This window comes from Asterias amurensis, chromosome 16 (assembly GCF_032118995.1).
Source record: "Asterias amurensis chromosome 16, ASM3211899v1".
Taxonomy (NCBI): Eukaryota; Metazoa; Echinodermata; class Asteroidea; order Forcipulatida; family Asteriidae; genus Asterias; species Asterias amurensis.
This window is the reverse complement of record NC_092663.1, coordinates 16,339,771-16,364,738: the sequence shown is the minus strand read 5'-3', so window position 1 is coordinate 16,364,738 and position 24,968 is coordinate 16,339,771. Positions and strand designations below refer to the sequence as shown.

The 24,968-nt window shown below is 37.9% G+C and overlaps 1 protein-coding gene across 1 annotated transcript in view; it reads right to left on the bottom strand.

Annotated features, from left to right (window-relative positions):
- LOC139948757 (receptor-type tyrosine-protein phosphatase N2-like) overlaps positions 1-24,968 on the bottom strand; it is a 182,431-nt gene that overhangs the window by 22,354 nt on the left and 135,109 nt on the right. Inside the window, exons 12-16 of the mRNA XM_071947070.1 lie at positions 13,023-13,229; positions 11,066-11,248; positions 10,368-10,515; positions 6,004-6,077; positions 2,754-2,831 (exon numbers count right to left, since the gene is read on the bottom strand). Coding sequence (XP_071803171.1) covers positions 2,754-2,831; positions 6,004-6,077; positions 10,368-10,515; positions 11,066-11,248; positions 13,023-13,229 — 690 coding nt within the window. The remainder of the gene's footprint in view (positions 1-2,753; positions 2,832-6,003; positions 6,078-10,367; positions 10,516-11,065; positions 11,249-13,022; positions 13,230-24,968) is intronic.

Sequence of the window (24,968 nt, the reverse complement as noted above, 5' to 3'; positions counted from 1 at the left end):
AGGTCAAACCATATGCACATCTAAATGCCTACATCAAAGAAACACGCAGCACGCAGCTTTCTACGGCACAAGCACGCACAAACACACGCAAATGCTCGCAGACACCATATTGTAGGGCAGATATCTGAACAGTGATGTCATATTCAATAAGGTCTATTCAATAGTCCGGATGTTTCCCTCTTGACTTTCCAAAAGAGTTTTTGGACTTTAATGTAATGTTGCGCTATATTAAAGATGACTGCAGTGTTGAAGTAAAAAAAAATAAAAAACGAACATGTCTCTCCTTGGCTCAATCATCTACTGATGAGCGAACCTAGACAACGATGAAAATGGATTAGTCAGGTTGCCATAGAAACAGCTGCCTGATGCCTGAGGGTGCATGTCTCTCTGCAATGCATTGGCCTCTGCTCACCTCACACTTCATGTGCATGATACTCTTCATGCTAAAGTGTGATAAAAACAAAGGTACAATGACATCAAGTTTAAGATCAGTGAACCTTGAAGGATGGATGTGTTGGGAGGGGCCCAAATACAAGACATCCTCCCCTGCCACACAATGCTTGCGTTCGATTAGCTTCCCTTAAGTTACCTGTTTAATTCTCCATTACTTCCTAAGAAAGGACTTGGAAAGCTGTGTGTAAAGTTAGCTTTAATAGTGGTCAGTTCATTAGTTTGAAGACTGGTTGAATGAACTGAGAAGTTGAGTCGCGCTTGAACCCTTATGATGAAGACACTCGTACTATCCGCTAAATTTCTCAGCATTTACTTCTCAACCACCGCTTTAAAATCATGATAATTTTGAAGAGAGAGGAAGGGAAAATCTCCAAGCCATGAGAATGAAGTCCCTTCAGGCGGAAAATCCCTCTAAAATCAAATTAGGCTTGTATGGGACACGGAGCAGAGCGACATGTACGCTTTGTGACAAGTACTGGATGAGGAGACGTAAAGCTTAAAATGGATGCATTAGCGTAGTCACGACCGTGTGCTGTTCGCTCGACCGTGAACATAAATGGACGATTCTTTTTTCTGCATTATCGAGAGGGCTGAGGGGTAAATATAAATTGCCGAGACCGATTGTGGGGAAGGTTGTCTTGAGGATATTGAGACGTGCTCAGGGTAGGTTTTAATACCTTAAATTGGTGTCAAGTTACTTGAGATTGGCATCTAATTATAAGAGGCTCTTGTTGATTTTGGGTTAAACTGAACTGACAAGGCACAAGTGCAATTTTATAAAATATCCATAAATAATTTGTTACATTATTAAGTAATAAATATTGTTTTATTACATTCACTAGAAGTCCTTAGCATATTGTACTCCTTGATTTTTAATATATATATTTCTGTTTATTTATTAAAATTTTAGTTTGATGAAGTAATAAATATTTTCTTATTAAACTCATTAGAGAAGTCTGTAAAAAAATCTTGATATAAAGAAATATACTTTTATTATTAATTTACAGTTTGGTTTGATTAACATGCTTGTCATCTTGGATATATTCACGTATTTCAGGTCAAATTCAAGTTTGCACCTTAACGCTATCAACATGACATATTCCCTCTCTGTGTTTTCGGCATAACTTTCATAAGCCACGGGCATGGCGTGTTCAGATGACATATTCTTTTGACAGGTAAAAGATGTATGAAATTGGAGAGGACTTGAGTCAAGCTGCGAGAGTACTCTAAGATGTTATTGCATGAGTTGATACCTCGCTGGGTGCAGACGGCAACTAACGTTAATGGCAACACTATACTCTTACAAAACCTGCTTCCCTTCAAAGCGATCTTCTCGCATCATCTCAAAAACTCTCTGTCGAAGAGAAACACCCTCAAGTGACAAACCACTCCAGACTCAAATTCCCAGAGCTAATAAATTCAAAATTGTGTAAGGGACAAAGTCGTTGATGTAAGTGGTCAAAGTCGTGGATGGATAAAAAACATCAGTTTGGGTGTTCCTTAATGAATGATGATTTTGAGGTCTCACAGGTTTTAGTTCAGCATCAGAGTAATATGCACTAGGTAACTTATGCCCAAAATCAAGATTCAATCCACTTAAGTATAACAGCGCCCCCTATAGACAGAATTATGCCAGTGAACAAGCCTCAATGGCTCAAATCCTAAGCCTCTAATAAACAAAATGACCAAGTCCACCTAGCACACTGCAGTACCACTATGTACATTCAGTACTGCATACATGTAGTTATAAACTTAATCAATTCTTAGCACGTACCATGGGTAAAATGAAACTGGGGGATCAGGTTGCCTCAGGGGTTTCTTTCCCTGCCGTTCACCTCTCTGTGAACCCTGGTGTGAATCCCACCTCAGACCAAAGCCTTGCAAGCGGATAGGGTTTTCAGTCCCTACTTTATTGCATGTGTTTTCCCCCCATTTGGGGATTTCCTCCCACATCTAAAACTGAGCATTTCTTCTCATTTCCTATGAATCCTGTTATTGGCGCAAATTGTGCTGTTGGGTGAGATAAATAAATTTAAAGAATTTCCATTCTTTTTTTTCTGTTACCTCCTCGAATGAAACAGGAGTGGATGAAACAAGACAGTGACTGTTCTGTGTTCCGATAAACCTTTGTTCTGAAACCCCATGATATGAAACCACCCCTGAAGTTTACACACTAGGGTTATAGCATTAGGGTTAGGGTTAGGGTTAGGGTTTTAGGAAAAAAACAGTAGGGGTGTCAGACCATAGGGGTGTAACAAGAGTGACTTAAGGAGTGGATGAAAGAGAGAGGACAGTCTTACCTGCCAGAAGTCCGCTACCGTGGATGGAAGAGGAGCTTGAGCAGCGATGTAAGCTGGGTTCCTAGGATCAGCATCAGCCTGCAAGGAGAGAAAACAAAACCAGTTAGGAGATAAGAAAGATCAATCTGAACATCAGTAAAGCACATACTGTACTGTTGACTAGTATCAGGGCCTTGTCGCAACTTTTGCTACAGTGCATGCTACATGACCATTTTGGAAGCTAATAAGCTGAATTGAAACAAAGTCTTAGAAATGTTTTCTTCTTGGTGGTATCTTGGTTTTAAGTGCCCAAATGTGACATCTGCAGCATATACTTGGTTTTTATCTTCATGATTTGTGTGAAATTACTAAAAAGTAATTACTTATTTTAAAAATACCTCCTGCGTATCGCTAGAAATTTGCAGATTTCAGCACATATCTTGCGCATATTGACCCAATAGCTAGCTTGTGCATCGGGGAACCCTGCCTTCACAACAATAAAATTGAAAGTCTGATTCACAAGTTAAGATGCAATATTTATTTGTCTTGAAGGTATAATTTTGTCGCCCATTGATTGCCTATCACTCTAGGGTTTACAACAAGCGAATCATTTTTTTGACTTTCTTATCTCTGGCAAAGATTTTAATCACGAAGCTCAAGGCACGGACTAAGCATTTATAGGATCTCGGTTTTATAAATTGATACAATCTTCATTCTGGTTCACTATTTAATACTCAGTTTTTTTGGACTCTCTTATCTCTGGCAAAAATTTTAATCATAGGCTCAAGGCATGGACTAAACATAGGGTCTCTGGTTTTATAAAATGATACAAACTCATTCTCGTTCACAGTTTAATACTCAGGTCTACTGAATCTCTGCGTTTTTGTTCACAACAGATTCATTCGCCCTCCGCAATTTTTCTTCTTCTCCATATGATTAGACCTCGATTTTCTCCTCATCTGACATTCCCAAGTCCTGTAGGGACCTGAGAGTCGTTAGAAAACGGCGTCATAATCTTAATTCCAGCGGATACGCGATACGCTGTCGGTCCCCACCGCCTCGTATTAACTAAGTCGGCCCTCCAGCACCAAACTGCAAAAAATGATGTTAACGACTCTTACTGCTACCCGACACAACAGCTTGGGAGAGACCGGTGTAATTTTACGGGGTACCGGTTGGTAGATTAATCACGCAATGATTGGAAAATGAAATTTGACCCCTGTAGTGGTTGATAGTATTTGCTTTGTTGAGACCCAGGCGCAGTCCAAACAGCGGCAACTGCGCTATGTCTCTCATCGGAGTTTCATCACACAGTGAATGATGGCGGATAAACAGTTGTTAATATTCAACAACTAGGATGAGTTTTCCCTTTCTTCAAATAAATGAGTGACCAGATTTAAATTAGAGTGCTAGTGATTAAGAGGAGCCGAACTGTGATACTGCATACTCCTCCTCGGTTGAGTAAATAAATCCACTATTGACGCTGGGTTTCAAATTAATAAAACCATTCATTTGAATAAAAAAGAGAGGGGAGAAAGTGAACTGAAGGATTGATAGATCCCATAGAGAGGAATTTAATATTGACTTTTACAAATTTTTATTTGGAAAATTCAATACAAACAAAATTTGAAATTCTAATTTGTATGAGCGTGAAACCAGACTATCTGCTTGTTTTCATCCATACACTCTCGTTTTTGCTGAGATGTAGAACTACATGTATAGGAGCCATCCCAACAGCTTTATTTCACGTATTGCATTTATCTCATCTGGAACTCCTTGTCCGGGGAATGTTTCCACCACCCTGCAATCAATCTTAAAGAATTTCTTCTACGGCCCCTTACCAAGAGTGGCTTAAAGCCTTATTTGGAACGAACTTGCATTTCTTTACAACATAGAATCTGAAAACAAACGACATATTGTCATTTGCAGTATATTGTTTCTTTGTTACAATAGTATTTTATTTTTGTATGCTTTCTGCCCCCCCCCCCCCCCCCCCCCCCTCTACTCTCTCTCTCTATTAATATAAAACCACATTTATATTTGATTCTGTTATGCTTATATACCTAACTATTTATGTGTGTCGTGTTGTCATTTAGCTTTCGAGAAAGACTCTGCTAGGGTAGAAAACACAAGGCCATTAACCATTCTTTGCAGTTTTTAATAAAGAGTTGAAAATCTGAAGTAATTTATCACGTTCTATCTCTTTGCTCCTCCCCATCTCTCAGAACACAAGTCTAAAACCACGTAGAAAGACTTTGCTAGGGTCGAAACGCCAGGCCATCAACTATTCTTTGCAATTTTAATAAAGAGTTTAAAATCTGAAGTAACTTATTACGTTCTATCTCTTTGCTCCTCCCCGTCTCTCAGAACACAAGTCTTAAACAACGTAGAAACACTTTGCTAGGGTCGAAACGCCAGGCCATTCACTATTCTTTGCAATTTTAATAAAGAGTTTAAAATCTGAAGTAACTTATTACGTTCTATCTCTTTGCTCCTCCCCGTCTCTCAGAACACAAGTCTTAAACAACGTAGAAACACTTTGCTAGGGTCGAAACGCCAGGCCATTCACTATTCTTTGCAGTTTTTAATAAAGAGTTCAAAACCTCAAGCAATCTATCACGTTTCATTTCTACACTCCTTCAAATCTCTCATCTCATAACACACGTCTAAAACGACATAATGCAGTATAGGACCCCGACCTGACCTTTAATTGAATGAGAGAATCTAGAACAGCTAATATTCTGGACTAAGATCCCCGCCACATTTTGAGAGACGGAGAGAATTCCGTCCGAGAGAGTAGTCTTGCTATACCTGACTTGATCTCAAGATTGACAGTCGACTGGAGTGGTCAATTATTGTGTCATCTTACGGGTCCATAGAAGTATAACTCTGACCTGAATCTAAGCTAACCACTCAGGTTTTATCGGGGGGGGGGGGGGGGGGTCTGAAGAGGTCTTAGGGATGCAAAGGATGGAGGTATCTCCATCTACTCCTAGTGTCTTCAAATCCATTATCCTCTCCTCCTTATCTCATCATCATCCATCTCATGTCGTGAGTTTTTTTTTTCTTTCTCCGCAACATTTTCCCGTGATTAATTATTTATCTGGAGGAATCCTTTCATTATTGAGGATGATTTAAAAATTGATGACCGGATTTGGGAGATCAGTTCTGATCAGGCAATTTGTCGTCAGGTTCGGACTTAAAAAAAAAAGGAAGTGAAAATAGTGATTATAATCGGAGTTTGACAGTGAGTTTGTTTTTAAAAACTTACTATTGAGCTTGCATTGATGTAGTCAGAGTTCTGTGCATTGGTCGAGTCATTCAGTAAAACCCGTGTGTGATCGTCTGTAATCAAAGCAAATAAATAAACAAAAGAAAAACAGTTTAGAAACAAAAATCTGTGAAGGATTGCACTTTACGTATAATTGTTATGATGCTCCAACAATGGATGTTGTACTGAATATTGCACGCGCATAGAAATGCATACCTATGTATCAGAGGTGATAAGAATTTTGTTTGCAATCAAGACATAAAAAAGACAATTTCATTAGTTTCTAGTCAACTAAAACAAATTGGAAATGTTACAATTAAGAAAAAAAGTAACTGTTTCTGCTAAGAATTTGGCTACACCGTCTATAGTAAAAATAATAATTAAAACTTGTAAAGCGCCATCTATCTAAGACTAAACTATTCCGAGGCGCATACAAACCAAACCCCCCCAAAAAGAGAGTAACAAAAAAGATTACAATACCCAGGGCATAAATCAATAGATTAAAAAAAGTTCATAAAAAAAAAAACAATAATAAAACTAACCAACCAGCAAACAACAAATATTTCTTGATTGAATTTTGTTTCATGTATGAATCAATGATCCTCAATTAATTGTTGTTTGATTATTTCTGAATGAAATTCCGTACAGATCCAATGCAGGTTACCAACTGATTCAAATCAACACAATGTCTGCTTTAACCAGGTTAATGACTGCTTTAACCTAGTTAATGACCGTTTTAATCTGGTTTAATTTCGAAGTCGGCCCGGCTGAAAGGTTTCACGCTGTATAAGGTAGAGTAATTTCAATCTGGTTTGATGGTTGGTTAAATCCAATCTGGTACATCTAAGCTAATTGCTTATTCAATCCTCGACATGGAAAGATTGACCTCGATTTGGCTTAGCTAATCCTGATGGATTAAATTAACCTGGGTTAATGGATTAATAACCAGACTAATCCAGATTAATGGCCAGATCAATCCATACTAAAAATATTTTGTTTAACTTTATTAAATTGTCTACTTTGTGTGTATGTTGTTATTTAAAACCTGTCTTAATTTTTAACATTTCTTTAAGCTTTCTTAATGATGTAAAAATAAAACTCAACTCAGCCCCTAAATTTCTGATGGCTACCAAGGGTCGAATTACAGGAAAATATACAGAGAACACAAAAAATGTCTGATACTATGTTCTTTTTAGGGCAAGACACTTTTCTATACTAAAGGGCACCTCCATAAAGGAAGAATCGTTTTCTAAAAGGCTTTCACATTTGAATTTTCATATAATTTTCTTAGGGATTGTAAGACATTGTTTGAAGAACCATCATGTGCACTGCAGTTGGTTGCCTCCAAGCTCCCTGGAAAAGTTGTCTTACATGTACTGTATGTGACAAAGCCTTGTAGTACCCCTGCGCGATGTACAATTTACATCATCGTCAAGGTGTATTGCCTCCAGTACCAGGGAGCTGAGATGGTTTAACAGATTTGGGTACTTTTTCAAAATGTCCATAGATTTACATTAAACTTACAGGGTTTGAAGATAATGATAGTGGAAACTTCCCTTCAAATATTACTTACTGAGGTGCAGTAGTTTTTGAGAAATTAGTAAAACAATGTCATGAAAATACGTTTGTAAATGATTAAAATAATTTTCGAATCATGAGACGAAAATTATCTTCAAACTGTGTAAGTTTAGTGTAAATCTGTGAATATTGTGTTTTTTGTCCTACAAAAGTTACATAGACCCTTTAAGGAGTGATTTAAGACCCAGTGACCAGGGGTAATAATGTGAAGCGCTTTGGGACGCCCTCCGGGTGTGAAAGTGCTATATAAAATTGGGTTATTATTAATATTATTATCTTGAAGCACCCAAGCCTAGAGTATTGATGACACTTTCTCACCAAGTGAGGTTTTGAATTTCCAAACCCGCTGATTTTCTTCAAGCATCGTAAGAGAAACTTGATTAAGACACAATGTTTCCACACATCCAATTCCTTTGTGTGTTACCCTCCTAGTCCCGCAGATCACCATGCAAATATCAATCACCATCATCTCATTCTGTGGCCCAGTTTCTAACGGCCTCAGCCCAAGTTGTCAATCCAGGCTTTTCCTGATTGCAACACTTGCGGACGAAGAACAAAAAAAATCTTTCGGTTTGAAGGTTTTTATAACGGCGAGAAAACCTTGATTAAGGATAAGACGTACTTTGCAAAAGCAAATATACTCTTGCTTGAGTAACTTTAGTCAGAGCTTTCCGGCCTGGAAAATGGTACCATGTCACACACGGCATATATAAATACGAACATGTGTAAGATGACAGACAGTACACTCGGGTGATTGAGTTTACACAAAGTTTCCATACTTCCATATGCAAGCATTTCTTGTATAAAATTTATGGCAGGCATTTTAATTTGGCCCTTAGAAAAAATGTAGGAGAGTAATTTTGTATTACAAGGGCTTACCTACTTGTTCATAAAGTTTAAGGTTTAATATGTTTGACAAAAAAGAAATAGCTGTTGCTAACTGCTTACCAACCACAAGGATCTATATAGGTCCTAATCTTCAAGTACGCGCTAATCCTCCAATCAGATTCGCAGAATGGAGTGGTGATAAAAACCTATATTGCACGGCTAATATCACTACCTGCGTCTTGTGTGTTCTATGGTCACACGCCAAGTTTGCTTGAAGATAGATACACAATCACACGCGCGCTCGTGGAAATACGGAAAATATAGCGCGTCTGCGTCCCATATCCAACTTGGCCTTCGGCCTCGTTGGATATGGGACGCAGACGTGCTATATTTTTCCGTATTCCACTCGCGCTTGTGTGATAACTTATATTGTGGTTGGATAAAAGCAAAATATATTTAATGGCCTTACGTTTCGACCCTAGCAGAGTCTTTCTCGAAGGCTAAAAATATATTTTTTTAGGCTATATGATCTCCTTTCTTTGATTTTACCAAGGGCAAGTATGTAGAGTATCATACCTGATAATGCCAGTTCTTAATATATTTTTCAAGCTATTAGATCACCTTTTTAAAACAAATTTGAGAAGGCAAAACAAAACCATGAAATCAGGCTCAAGTATAAAGAACATCATTCCTAATAATGTCATCTCTTCCGACTTGTCATTCTGTTGAAGGATTGTACTTAACCTAGATATCACAAACCTCATGTTAAGTCCCTCAAGCAAAAGAAAATCATCCAACATATTATCGATCGCGGTGAAGGCAACCGCAAAATTAAAGTCTCTAAAAGTGGTTAAATGTAGATGAAGAGTGCCGCGCATTCTTAGGAAGAAGGGGTCAACCGCGAAAAGAAAGAGCAAAGCTTCGTCAAAGCGGCATCATTTCATTGAGATATGTCCAGCATTACTATTTTTCTAAGCTGGAAAGTGCTTCATCAATCAATGACAAAAGCAACTGGACTTCATTCCTGTGTGTGGCCACTAACTGTTTTTGATTAACTCAAATTTGGGTTGTCAGTGCTTGTGACGATGGCCATTCGACATGCCCGATGTCAACTAGGGTTTATTTATATGAAATGAAAAATCACTCGGCACTTTATTTTAAAGTGATTTGACATCCCTTATAGGGAGGATGGAATTCGGTGATTTTGTTGTAAGATTATATAAAATCAAGGTGTTCTTGTCTACTTGAGGTAACTCGGAAAGAAAACAACCATAAATCAACGTCAGATGATTTTCTGCTTCAAGTAATTTCACCTAACATTTCATGATTCTTTCTGCAGATAATGTATGTCAATTTCACCCAAGATTTCACTTCAAATTTCACAACTCTTCCTGCAGGTATTTCAATTTCACTGACCATTTCACTTTTCATCTCAAAAACAATTCTGCAATTATTTCAACTTCACCTAAAACTTAAATTCCGATACCCCAATCACTCCAGCCGATATTTCAAAATTACACTTCACATTTCACAATTCCTTTTGCACTTTCAATAGTACCTAAAATTTAACCTTACATTTAACAATTTGTACTCCGAATATTTAACTTTTACCCCCCCCCCCCCAAAAAAAAAAAAAAAAAAAAATTGAACTATTTTAAATCTGCTTATAAACCTAAATCTTCATAATTACAAATTCAACCCTATTCATGCTTTCAGGATAATTATTTCTCTCTAGATGTCTAGAGGGCAAATCTGATTTCTAAGTCTTCCTTTACAACAAATACTTTACGATCCTAGCAGAGTATTTCTCGAAAGATTCTGCTAGGGTTGAAACATCAGACCATTTAATATTTTTTGCATTTACACCACAGGTCATTTTGGTTGGTAAGCAGTTTGCAACAGCTAATTCTATTGGCTCATTACTAAATAACAAGAAAACAAAAGTGAATGTTACTTACATGGTAGGACCCCTTGGTAGCGATTCTTGGGTACGTTGGCAGGCAGGGCACCCATCTTAGTGCCGCTTGAGTCTGGCTCGTACCTACATAGCGCCTCCCACTCCTTCGTTAACCTGTCTTTGTTGCGTAGATGGTCCTCCATGTACGACTGAGAAAAGAAGAAAAGAAACATGGATAAAGATCTGTCGACTTATCCATTGGGAATGTAGGACCAAGTTGATCCACTACCTCCATGGTTGATCAATCCATTTAAGGCGCGATGATACTTGCAAAAAATATTGATCGATCCTTTTAGACGGAAATATATGCCATGTTGATATTATCTCTTTCAAGTATGCGTTGTGGGTAAACAAAATAAGATCTAGTTGATTAATCCACTTACTGGGCAATACAACTTGTTGATACAATTCTTTGGTCTACGCCCAACCAATATAACCATGAAGTCATTCGCTAAATAACAAGTAACATGCCAATTCAATGTAAGAGTTGTAGTGTAACTTGGACCATATAACCATGGAGTCATTAGTCAATACTACAAGGACTATATGCCCAATCAATATCCATGTAACCTGGACTGTACATGTATACCCTAAATCAGTCCAATATGCCCAGTCAATATAAACACTTGAGTCATTAGTTGATACTTAATCAGTCCGATATGCCCAGCCATTATAACCATGAAGTCATTAGTTACTTACCAGGACTATATGCCCAGTGGATATATCCATATTGGACTGGACCGGTTCTTCACTCCATGATGAAGTACTACTACGGCTAGATGGGCTTGGTGCTGCACCGTCACTCATGGCTACACTGCTGATTCGACTCAATGGCTCTGGCTTCTCAGAAGACTTACTAGCCATGCGCTGCCTACACAAGTCCTGCAATAGACAAATACACACACATTATAAATAGAATAGTGAGCAATTCATTGGAGCTGCTCAAGCTTACCACCTTTCTGCTAAGCAAAAATAAGCAGGGCACCAGTTACAACTTGTACATGTGACAGTGTATTTGGCTGGAAACCTTATCTGGTATAAAGCATAATTTTGTTGTGAAAAGGGTCTGAAACTAGGGTCCAAATTTTAGTAGAAATGTTGACATGGTGGCATTTCCACATTTTAGTGACCCCTGGAGTTATTGATTCCAAAGAGCTTCTGGGAACAGTGTTCTCAGCACTAGACAAGTACATCAAACCCCTCATATCTGAAGAAGTACACCTATTTTTTTTCACCAGGCAGACACAAAAAAGGTCTGAATTTAAGTTAAAGTCTTATATTTTCTCATCCCTAAAAGACCTAAGGTTTTTGTTTGCTTTAGGGTCTTTCACTCCCTTTGTGCTCCTTTTTTTCTTTTCAAATATCTTTTAATTGAAAAAATCATGAATATTATTGTAATAATTCGGTTTTCAAAAGAAATTTGAGTATGCAATTATTAATCCATAAGCAAAAGTTGTAAATACGAAACGTCAACATTTTTACAAAACTTTCTCATAAATAATATATTTTGCTGAATCGATGACAACTGTAATACATGCAAGCCATACACCAACAATGATTCTACTCCCTCCCTACACACACAAACACATTTCAATCATTACAGCCGTTAAAGACCAAAGTATCACGAGATATCCGTATCTAGTCGCAGTAAACTAGGGTAGATGGAGTTACCTCCCGCCCCCCCCCCTCCTCCTCCTCCTCCTCGGTACAAACAGCCACCTGTCAGGTGTCCCCTCCTCTCTTGACCCTTATCTCGCTTCCAGCAACCATTCCCCCGCATCCCAACCCTACCCTCAGCCACCCAACCTAAAGCTTTATCGCCATTCCCGATGTTAATTTCATTTTTTACGTGTCAGCGCAGCTAGCCATGGGTGGATGGAAGGGACCTAAAGCTATGATGCACTAGGGTATCCTTTAAGTGTCGCATGCACTTTCTTTAGAAGGGGGGGCGGGGGGTTGATAAGGGTAATGAATCCCAAGATTTGAATATTGGATTGACCCATTAGACTAGCATGGAGTAGTGGCTACGGTATGTTTTGATAACGATTGGGTTACGCATCACTGGAGGGGACGCGTACCAAGGCCATGTCAACAGACTGTCAGTAAAGATCGCATCTGATGTTATCTCGTCGTTGTTGTCATTGGCTTTTTCTCTTGGTCCGGGAATCTACTTCTAGATCTTTGATTCTCGGGCAAAATTGGGGATTTGGTTAGCGGCTGGGGTTGTTCTTTCTCTGTATTCTACCTGGTAGAAATCTTGCCTTTGACTGCATCATTGGATAAAATATTGCTTAACAATTTTCTGCTAAGCAGAAATGAGCAGGATACCAGTCACAAATTGTCCCAAGTGACATGGTAGTTTGACTGGTAGTATTTTGGTAAGCATAATTTTGTTGTGCTTATAACTATTTTTTGCACTTAAGGAGCTCTCTGAAACTGGGCCCTGCTTATCCTAGCTTTTCCCTTAACTGGCAAGTGAAATCCATCATGTCCACAGTTTAGTAACAGCTTCAGCAGATTGAGTAATGAGGGATTTTCAGGGGCAAATAAATTCATTGTTCTTGGAAATGAGCGCATACTACGTACATCATATAAAATGGAAAACTACAGGGCGCCTGCCGCCACCTAGCACGCAAAAGATCCCAATCGTGTTTACCTGATAATCAGCTGTTGCTTCCCCCTCTACAGCGCCCCCGTTGGCCGCGAGTCCCTTCAGCTTGGCTCGAATCCTGGACTTCTGTCGGTAGCAGTAGACAGTGATGACCGCGATCAGGATGCCCACTATACACGCTACTAAGACCACTGTCAGAATCACCAGTGTGGAGTTGTCGTCCGCTGGTGCATCCAGAACTGTGATATGAGTCTGCGGAAATGAAAAAAAAAAGAAAATGTCTGATTAGAAAAAAAGCAGGAAGCAAGATGTGAGAATTATTTTGAAATATAAGATGTGGGCGGGGGGAGATTTGAGTGTCATTCGAATGAAATAACATCACAAACATGAGACAGACTCCCTTGGTGCTATTAAGGAAGAAAAAACAACGGTAATTTTTTTGTCAAACAAGAGATGTTTTGATCAATATTCTTTGAGAAATAAAACTCAAAGGAAGAGGATTACATACTTTTCATTTTGCAGTGAGCAACAACTTGTCAACATCATGTACCGAGGAGGAAAACCTCTGCTAAGCATGACAAAATTATGGTTGCCAAAATAAAGTTACCAGCCAAAATATTATGTAACACGACCAATCTGTTATTGGTGTCTTGCTCATTTTTGCTCAGCAGAAAATGGTTACTGCTTAAGCAGGTCTATCAAATTTGGCTCTGGATTGAAAGTGAACGAGATACTAATCATTGAAAGCAGAAAATGTCAGACAATTTAAGTAGAAAGAAAAAATCTACTTCTTTTATAATCACTAAAAAAAAAACCTCTAGTACGAAAAAATTCTTGAAGTAAATTGAGAAGTCCCGACTTGTTAAGTGAATCTCCAATCCTAACAATTATCCCTGGTAAGCATTCTATATTAATTCAATTTCCATTCAAGTGCTAGCGGTTACCAGGGAAAGGTTGTATTGCACAAAGTACAATGCACTCCTAGCTCAAAGGAAGAGGATTACATACTTTTCATTTTGCAGTAAGCAACAACTTGTCAACATCATGTACCGAGGAGGAAAACCTCTGCTAAGCATGACAAAATTATGGTTGCCAAAATAAAGTTACCAGCCAAAATATTATGTAACATGTACAATCTGTTATTGGTGTCTTGCTCATTTTTGCTCAGCAGAAAATGGTTACTGCTTAAGCAGGTCTATCAAATTTGGCTCTGGATTGAAAGTGAATGGGATACTAATCATTGAAAGCAGAAAATGTCAGACAATTTAAGTAGAAAGAAAAAATCTACTTCTATTATAATCACTAAAAAAAAAACACCTCTAGTACGAACAAATTCTTGAAGTAAATTGAGAAGTCCCGACTTGTTAAGTGAATCTCCAATCCTAACAATTATCCCTGGTAAGCATTCTATATTAATTCAATTTCCATTCAAGTGCTAGTGGTTACCAGGGACAGGTTGTACTGAACAAAGTACAATGCACTCCTAGCTTGGGGCGCTGCATGTTTTTGCATATAAAGTCAATGACTTTGGAACACGATGCTTTAGTATTGCCGGATGAACTCAATAAACACGGAATGACGATGGTCTGATGAAATGTCTCGATCGTTGCTCTCCGATTGTTCTGAATTAATTATCTAAATCCAATTAAAAGCAGAATATTAGCCATTTTGGTCAATCTCTGTCTTAATTAATTAAGCCTTGAGGTTAATTCCTGTTAAAAATTATTTGTTAGCCTAATCTGCCGAATTGAAACAGCATTACATGTAGACCTAAAAACAAATTGTCTTCCTATAGAAGAACCAGTTTGTCTGAGAAACATAGCAAAATATATCAGATTAGAGAGAATTAAGAGCCTATTCAAACAGTATACAGTTTGTTGGGACGTGTTTGTCTATAAATAAATAAATAAATAACAAAATGATCATGTAAAACTCATCATTTTAACACTCATCTGTTTAAAGTAAATGTTGACCAGTGATATTCAGCTTTTGTCCCTTTCATTTGAACTGTTTTTGTATCATGAGCGAGAGACATGATCGAGCGCCTTGTTGGGCAGAAACAGGCTGTCTGTTCCAGAGAGAAATAGGCTGTCTGTTCCAGTTGACCGATAGCGACCAATTCTGTAGTCAGAAGCTTCAGAAGATTTCCAATGTATATCCAATCTACCATTGGTCCAATTCGACGCCTGATGTTTCACTCAAGGAACGAACTCCACCACAAAAAAACACACAAAAAAGTACAACAACCGACAGATTTATCTAACAAACAACCCTTGAAATTTTCTCGGTGGTAATCCTCCCTTCCCTCAGAGTGTCGATGCTGAGCTAACCTGTTGGATTTGGAAGCGACCGACAACTAGCGCCATTTAATTTCCCCTGGGACTCTCCCCCGATTCAAGAGGGTTCACGCAAAAGCCATTTCCGGCTTTGACGCATGCTGATAAACCGGTACCTGCTTTCTCGGTAACCGGTTAGAATCAACACGGAGGCCGGAGATTGGCTTCTCAGCTAAGCAGCTGCTCGGTTCATGCCGAGGAATTTCACTCTCTCTGTTTCTCTCACTCTTAGCGATACACGGCGCTTATATTTACCAACTCATCAAATATTCCTAACGGCTACTTTACTGGTTTACACAGAAGCTACCTTGCACACTTGAGCTACGTGATTTCTTTTAAAGCTCCATGGATATCAAGATCGGGGGGAACTGACGTTAGAGAGAATCTCATCTTCAAGACGGCAGGATGTTAAAAATGGGTTGATAACTTTTTCTTGAAACATAACCTGAGCAGGTGCCCGTCTTATGACGTGTTTTTTATTCTTTTCTTCCGTTGTGCCGTTCCCTTCACTTTCTTCCGCCCGTTTCAACTTGCAATGTCTATCACGGCAAGAGCAAATATGAGACTTTTTTAAGATGAATAGATATCGGGTTGACGCTCCAGGGCACGGCAACGCCATTGGAATTGCAAATGAGGCTGTTGCCACCGCGAGGAGTCTCCAGCTTCCAAATGTCACTGCAAATCCTGCGATCGCGAGGACACATTATTCAGACAGGATGTTCAGGCCGAGTTAATTCCATAGACACCATTCCGGCGCTCAAGGGAAGCTGTGCACACCTTAAAACATACACCCTGATGACCGCACACTCTCCCTCTCTCTCCCTCTTGCTTCTCGCTCTTTGATTAACGCTTTTCTTAAGAAACTTTGTTTGCAATTTTGAGATGAATTAGAAAGGGCTACATGATGATGCCAATGTTTCATCTATAGACACGTGATAGAAATAAAATCCTTAAAACCTACCCCGGCTACACTCTCTCTCTCTCTCCCTTGCCTTTGAACCCTCATGCCTTTTTTTGCTCAACGCTTTAAAAAAATATATTATTTGCAACGCTGAGATTACTTTCAAATGGCTACACGGGAGAATCAAATCTTTCATCTACAGAAATACATTCTCAATTTGATTTGAACAAGAATTCCTCTGACAAGTTTCCAACTTAGTGAATGAATTTCCTGCAGCATGGCAACACAATTCTTCACAATTCCATCTGAACCTTCCAAATTCTGCTCCGAGCTTTTTATTAAGAGCTAAAATTACTGCACAGAATTTGACAAGTGACATGTCATACAGTAATCCAAATTCATGGTCTGCAATCTACTCACAAATAAATCCACTCCCTGACACAACCATTCCAGGGCTGACGTTTCTTAAAGTCAGGCTTATATGGTCTCTGCTCTCAGCAGTTAAAGTACAAATGAAAGTTGAGATGGAATAAACCCAGTCTTTGCCAGACTGTTTCAAAATAGAACACAAACTCAGGCCTGTATGCTTCGTTATTGAAAGGGCGAGGGCACCAAGGCATTTTCTCCTTGGTAAAGGGCACCCTATGAGGAAATTGTAAATTTCTACTGGAGCATTCCAAGGGCACCAAGGCAATGACCATGGGGCAATGAGGCAACTGCCTTTGTTGCCTCTGTGAAGTATCAGGCCTGCAAACTCAAGTTGACTTGAGACAAACTCAAACCCCAAACCTATCACAAAAATAACCCTGTTAACAAAAGCTGAATTTCTCACAATGTTTTATTCTATCAACAGCTCTCCATTGCTCGTTACAAAGTAGGTTGTTATACTAACGATTATTTTTAGTAATTACCAATAGCATCCATTGCCTTTAACCTAAGCAACTTTAATGAGCTGATTACAAACACTAAACATTCTGTTCCGCTGCGATTACAAAAAGCTTTTGTTAGAAGCGGCACTTAAGAATAATCTTCAACACCCAGGACAATAATTGTCATTATAATGATCCGCAGGGTACTAAAGGAAGAAGCTTTCCCACACAAACTAACGTCTTAAAAACCCACGCAGGATCTTATTTAAAAAGGTCATTGCTTTAATTTCTGGAACTGCAGTGATAGGTTGGACAGATGGGACCTAATTGCCGAGATACTAACATGTTTGTTTATCACATAGAAGCAGCTATTTTTTTTGTTAAAAATCTCTTAGGTTTCCAGTGCCAGAACTCATAAGTGTATGTCCCTGTGTGCAACATCAATAACAAATACTGATTAATCTTTATATCCTAAAGGACCCAGACTATACAGTCTTTGTATGATAATGTACATTTGAATAAAGCACAAAAAAACAAAAATGTAAAAAAAATCCACCAAGACCGATATGAATTCCTGGTTAGGGACTTGTAGCTTACTTGAAAATGTTGATGATTGATTGATTGATTGATTAGTTGATTGATTGGAAATTGAAAAACTACTCAAAATACAAACCTACTAGATTAAGTCTAGTCTAAGTACACACTTTTATCAATATAACCAACAAGTTGAAATCCATCTCAAAAATAATCAAACAAAATTTAGTAGCCACTTTTATCAACAGAAACAACAAGTTGACACCCATCTCGAAAATAATCAAACAATTTTTTTGAGGCGACATATTTTTCTAGTCACCCATGCAGCAAATGCTTCCCAGGTCACTGTGTTTTTACGGTGCATATAATCCATTGTACACCACTGTAGCCAGTGATCATACTAATATCCGGTTAGATGTCCCTATTAGCACACATATTAAGCTTGATTGGGCACGAAGACTGTATAATGTGTAGCCTATGCCACGTGGCGACACGCGCCCCTATTGTTTCCAAACAAACATCGAGCTAGCAACTCCCACAAAGGGCTGTTTCTAGTTTCATAGAGGATTGTTAGGACTGGGTGGGAGTAGTTATGATAAGCAGCTGGGTGGATTGAGAATAAATAGCGACTGTTGGGTTTTTGTTTGTTCTAAATGGTCAAAGGGCTGGATTGTCTGGTTTGAAGTTGAAGACTATTGTATCGTCGGATCTAGACGGAACAATGAACGGAATATTCACTCAATTCTATTTTTGTTTGTAAACGATGTATAATGGCTTTAAAGATCCAGCAGTTTCATTAAAAACTAGTATCTAAAACAATGTTTGAATACAGACTCAAATAAGAACCACTTAATTTTTTTTTATATGTTCATGGTGTGAGCATCAGAATTGGAATATTATGAACAAAATGTCAATTTTTTAATAATTAGTCTTTATATTTTGACTCCCTGCCAAGATCAAGAGAGCTGTAAATTTTCAAGCATCTTTCATACCTTCTAAAAATGATTGAACGTTTAAAAACTGGTTCACCCAGAAAACAAAAACAAGTCGAGCACTGATCGAAACATCCAGTTATAAACCACCGGTTCTTTTCAGAACCAACAGTACTCAAAAGAGATTTCCAAGATGCTATCGCAAACCTCGCCTCATAATGATAACAAAAAGGAGAAAAACAAACGTTGCAGCATCTGTTTTTCTCTCTCCGATTCTCTTGACCACCACACGACAGCTCAGAGAAAAAAACAATCTGAGTTGAAACAACACATCAGTGAACGGATGACCTAGTTTACATCTCCAAATGATCAATAAAACTTGCACTTCTAAGGGATCGGCACCATGGCGTCGCCGTCAGACGTCCCCCACCCTCCCCAAGAGAAAAACAGGAAAGGAAAACACAGAACAGGTCTTTGCCGAACAACATACGGCGACCCTTTAGCATTTTCAACTGTGTCCAACCTGCTCTTTCTAGATCAATAAAATCAATTCAAACAATTCGTGGCAGACAAATTATGTTTTGTTTGTTTTTCCCACACTACAAAAGAAAAAAACACACATGTAGCTTGAACCACACACCCAAGTTTTTTTCTTCATTTGGATGATGGAGAAGGTTGTCCTACTGAAGGAAAATTATTCAGAAAATACAGTGTGTGTAATTAAATTAATTAAAAGGGCGCAGAAATTGAATAATGAAATTTTCCGGAGCGATATTGAATTTCTGCTAAAATGTCTGTTATGCGGAACTTGATAGTCTGTAACCGACTCTGGTAATAAACTGAACGGAAATTCAAACCTACAAAAAAATCCCACTCCAATATAAAAACAAGGGGGGAAAGACACGAAAATTAAAGCCTATGTAGAGTAATGAGTGCCCGATTTGTTGTTACTCAAAAGAAAATGTATATATATTAGGAAAATTTGAGGCATTTTCTAGATGATTTGATTTCATTCACTAGCTTCTCTAAATTATTCTTGTTTTTCTGGAGACAAGATCATTCAAAAAAGCTGTTTCATACTAAACCATCCCTTAAACTTTGTTTCCAATGTGTCTGCAGCTATTAGCAGTGTTGCAAAAACACTTACAAAATCTTTGCTGAATTGATAATGGCTACACAATCTCAAAGTGCCCACTCACATCACCTCATGCATATTCATTATCCTTCGTGCCTTATACATATTCATAAGTTAAAAGCACGCCGGTTTCAGAGATTAATGGTGAGATACGACGGAGGGACTCGTAGGGAGCGGAGAGAGATTTTTTTCTCAATTATCTGGAAGGGCTTCGGCGTATACCTCCAGGGATTGTGCCTCAATGCATGCGTGACATGTAACGTCCAACGACTGATTTCTGCGCCGGGTCTCTTTCCATGTAGATGAACATTCGGGCGAGAATCTAGAATTTCTGTCTATTTTGGTACAAAGGTTGGGAAGTAGTTGGGAGAATATCAAGGGTGATACATTGTAGACAAAAAGATAATAACCTCCCCTTCTCTTGTACACAGAATTTCTTTGTATATTATACCTTTATTGCCATTCAACCAATACTGATGATGCAATAAGAAACATTCAACATTGAAAACAAAAATGAATGCCTGGAAAATGCAGAGCTGCCAATATTTGAATCTTGCAATCAGAGTGATTTTGTATCACAATCAAGGCAATATCTAGCATTACATTCAACAATTTAATAGGGAACTTTTCTAATTTGTTCATCAGAACATAGAAAGTGCGGAATCAGGGAGATTGGCAGCTCTGTGAAATGGGGGATTAAGCAAAATTGACAAGAGTGCAGCTAAAGATAATAAAATATGGCTGTAAAGTAAATATAAATATTTTGCAGGGCAGTGTAATTTTATTCCTGAATTTATTTTATCATCGTAAACTGGATTAGATGGGCCCCTAATCAATTTATCCCAACGTGATGTTCAGAGGACATAATTAAATATTTGCAACTTCCCCTCAAAATTAAAATTTATGTTGATCTAGACTTAGAACAACCCGAAGCAAAATAAACCACAAATTCAATGTAAATTTATTCCTTCCACATTTTAGGCTAGATCCAGCTATCAACGGAGCATGAAATTGACTCCCAAAACAAACCCCACCAGAAAAATATTAATTGTTTAAGAACCAGCAGCCATTACAGCCACGAGGAGACTGACAAATATCCACGAGTCGACTGAAGAATGACTGATAGAAATCTGCCGTGATGTCAGGTATGATTGAAGGCGTGCCGTACCGATCCTGTTCCAAACAAGCAATTGTAACAACATCACTACCCAAAAATGAACCATATTAAAGGGACTGGACACATTTGGTTCAATTGGAGATCGAACTTGCAAGAGAATAATGAAAGAAAAAACACCCTTGTTGCATTACTTTGTGTGCTTTCATCAGATGCACAATAAAAGGCTTTTAGCTGAAGTCTTTTGCTATTTGAGTGAGAAATTACCTCTTTCTCAAAACTACGTTACTTCAGATGGATCTTGTTTCTCACAATGTTTTATTCTACAAACAGCTCTCCGTTGCTCGTTACTACACGTAAGTCAGTTTTTATGCTAACAATTATTCTGAGTAATTACCAATAGTTTCCTGTGCCTTTAAACCCACCCAAATCTACATATCAGATTCCTGTTAATTTTGATTAAAGGTCGACCATGGCTACAACTGACCTCTAGAATCAAACACACACACTAAAAGGCACCCACCCATCCACCACTTGTAATATAATTAACCCAACATGGATACAACTGTAGCAGTCTATATGACCGTAGTACAGAATCAAATTATCATCCGACGAGAGAAAGTGGCGCCATGTTTTTGTGTGTTCAAACCTCGATGGTTTTGCAGGGGCTCGTTTTATAAGGGACTCTGACGCTGCATATGTTTGCTGTTTGGCACTAGGGCAGTGTTGGAGTGTACACAACGTGACAGGAATAATCATCCCAGGCTTTGCTTCTTATTTATCTCAATATGACGGCTTGAAGTTAAATAAATCGGAAAACTTGTGACAGGGATGTTACAGTACTAACTGGGAGCAAGCATGAAAAAACAAAAACAATATCAGAATAAAAAGGGAAAAAAACTGCCTTGCTTGCGTCTAATTATCTGCATAGAACTGCCGGAAGTTAAACAAATCGTTGAATGAGGGATGTTTCAGTACTCATAGAAGCAAGTGCAAAAAAAAATACTAATAATCAGAAAAACAAAACAATTGACAAAAAGGACGACATACTGCCTTAACATTGGCGTGGAGTTGTGTTTCTTATTTTGATGCAAATGTAACTTTCAAAAAGCATTCAGAACAAAGGAAACATCTTCCACTACTAAAAGTAGACAAAATGGAGGCTGCAGTTAAATATTGCATTCAACTGCAACCATTTTACTACAAAATACGACAGCCTATTCATAAATTTATATCAGTTTTGATACCTGGACTCTAAACAAACAATGCTTTTAGTTTTGTTGTAGCCTTGTACCTTGAGTATCTCCATATAACCTAGTCAGGATGAATTTGCATAAAAACAATAGAGAGAGCAACAATAGCGCCGTCTGCTGTATAGAAACTGACTCAACACACTAGAGTTTTGTACCTGCATACTGCAATGCATCAATGAAGGAACTGCTACTCAAACCATATGCTACAACTAATAACAATATAACAATAATTATTCAGTTTTTACATTAGGCCTTTTTCACACATGAAGTGCATAAAGTGCGAAGTTTATAAAAATCTGAAATTGCAATCTCTGTAAAATACAAGATTTGATGTACATGTGTGTTCTTCTATTGGGCTTTGCCAAAGTGCCAAGTCCTTACTCTTTGTGTTTACATGTGAAAGGACGATAGAGATGGATTTCAAGCAATGAGAGAAACAGTTTCTCTTCTAGCATCTGACCTTCACTCCCATCCTAACATAATTTAAGCCTGCCTGGTCCATGTCACAACACCCTAACCCTTCATACACAATATAACAATCCGCCAAATGAAAACATCCACAAGTGCGTTTAATTCACTAAGTGCAATAGCGCTACGGACATGTAGTATAAACACAACACACAGAACACATAAACCATCCAACACAGTTACAATTATCACATCATGTTCTGAAAAATGATCAAACTTACCCTTGTACGTTTCTCAATAACGTGATACTATTCGAGCAGACACGCCTGTTTCTATGTTTATGAGCGCTGGAAATTTTTAATCAGGCTGTAAAATTCAGGAATCAATAAGCACGGCTGATGATAAATAAAAGACTGTTGGGCAGCTGATGAATGGGTTTATTGTATAGAGTGTTTCACAACCCCCCATATGCAGATACATTATTATGCTGCATGGTGATTATAGCCATTCTATTGTATAGTACTGCATTAAAGGGGACATACATGATAGGATTCTTAATGAGCAGGGTATGATTTTCTACAGCAATTTTGTGTGGCAAAAAATTTAGCCTCTGGGAAAGACTGTGATAGGGTTGATATGTCGGCCATTTACTTTTTTTTCCAACAATTTAGAAAGAATTTATTTTCTGCACTGAATGCCGATATTGAGTAGCAAATCCTGATTTTTTTTTTGATTTTTTTGGTTTATTTATTTATTATTATTATTTTTTTAAACCTGTAGCAAATGTTTAAAGACCTGCTTGAACGAAAATGTCAAGTCGTGAACTTTGCCGAATTCCACTAAAAATGTTTTCGATGAATAAGGAAATCGAATAATATGATTATAAATAGGTTTTCCCTTCTGGTTAACAAGGGAAAAACTTTACTTTTATCCAAATTGAGACTTATTCAAAATGTCCTTAAAATGATTTCAATATCAAATAATTGCAGGAAAATTATCAGTTCCTTTCAACAAAACATTGAAAAATAATTTGAAGTTTAGCATTCGAGAAATTCTCTGCTAGGGTTGACACTTCGTCAGGCAACTCACTATTTGTTTGCAAACATTAGAATTATTGACTGAATTCTAGAAGATATGACCACAGTTTGTCTGTTTGATGGAAAGTTGTTTGCTCATTGGGTTTGTTACAATCTAGAGGCTTGAAGAGAATTTCACAGTACCCTGTTTGTGCGGATAAGATGCTCGGCGGACAAGGCGCAGGACCCTAAAATGACCCCCCAAAAATTCAAACGTCAGCAGACAAGGCGCACTGCTGCACAAGGCGCATGTTTAACCGTACACAAAAGAACACCGGGCGCCACCCGTTGTCAGTACATTGACACAAATACATAATTTTGTTCCCTTTTAGAACCTACGTATACCGACCTTCATCCAATCAGCCAACACTGTCTATTGTTAATAACATAAAGTCCGGCCCAATCAGCGGGCAGAAACCGTGGTCCACGCACTGTCTGAAGTTAATTTTATTTGCAACATGAACCCAGGCCCTCCCTGTACGTCCCACAATTAATTTTTTTTTTTTTTTTTGACAAAAGCGGAAAGAATGTCTTTTATAAAGATCAATTGATACCACTGTGTTTTTATTAATAAACAGGATTTCTTAAATGGTAACAATATAAAATAAAAAGCTATACAGTACACTACCTGAGGGACTTCCATTAAAGAATATGCCAGGCGTTAATTGCACAATGTGTAAATTGTAAATTCCACAATTTCTAGGGCGCTGATGATGGCTTGGTGAATCCACGCTTGCGTGATTCCCAAGTGCGCAACCCTTATGTCATGTATGGAGTTTGCTAACCAATAGGTGTCTGTACATCATTAGCATACGCATGCATGAATGCAATTAGCATAATATACACATGCTAATGTAATTAACATATATGCATACGTGAATGTAATTAGCATGTCTTAAGGGAAGAGGTGATGACTTTTCCAGATTTTAATTACATGATCTTCATGTGGAGTGTAAAACTCGGCCACTAGATTGATTTGCTTATCTTCAAGATAAATCGTAAGAAAGAAAATCTGTGACTTAAACATAATTACAAAAACAGATGGTCAAGTAAATTATGAACTTTCAAAAGAAATGTTTATTTTTTATTTTGCACTGATTTTTTAAAATCTACCCGTCAATAGGACAATAATGTCCTTAACTAACATATTTGTAAAATTTCTAATGCTAAAATTTTGAAAATGCAGAAACATTTCATCAAATATTGACAAGGGCTGAAATTAGACTGGAGTAGAAAGATTATCAAGTCTGAAAACAATACTTAAATATGACAGTCAAAAATTTACAGTATTCTTTCAAAAAAATGCTTATTAAAAATGAGTGAAAACTAAAATTCTGTTCGGTGATGATTATACAAACAAAAGTTCTGGCAAAGAGTAATTCAGTCCGCTCATTTTAACAATCCCAGCAAAGTAAGATTAATCTTTCAGAAAC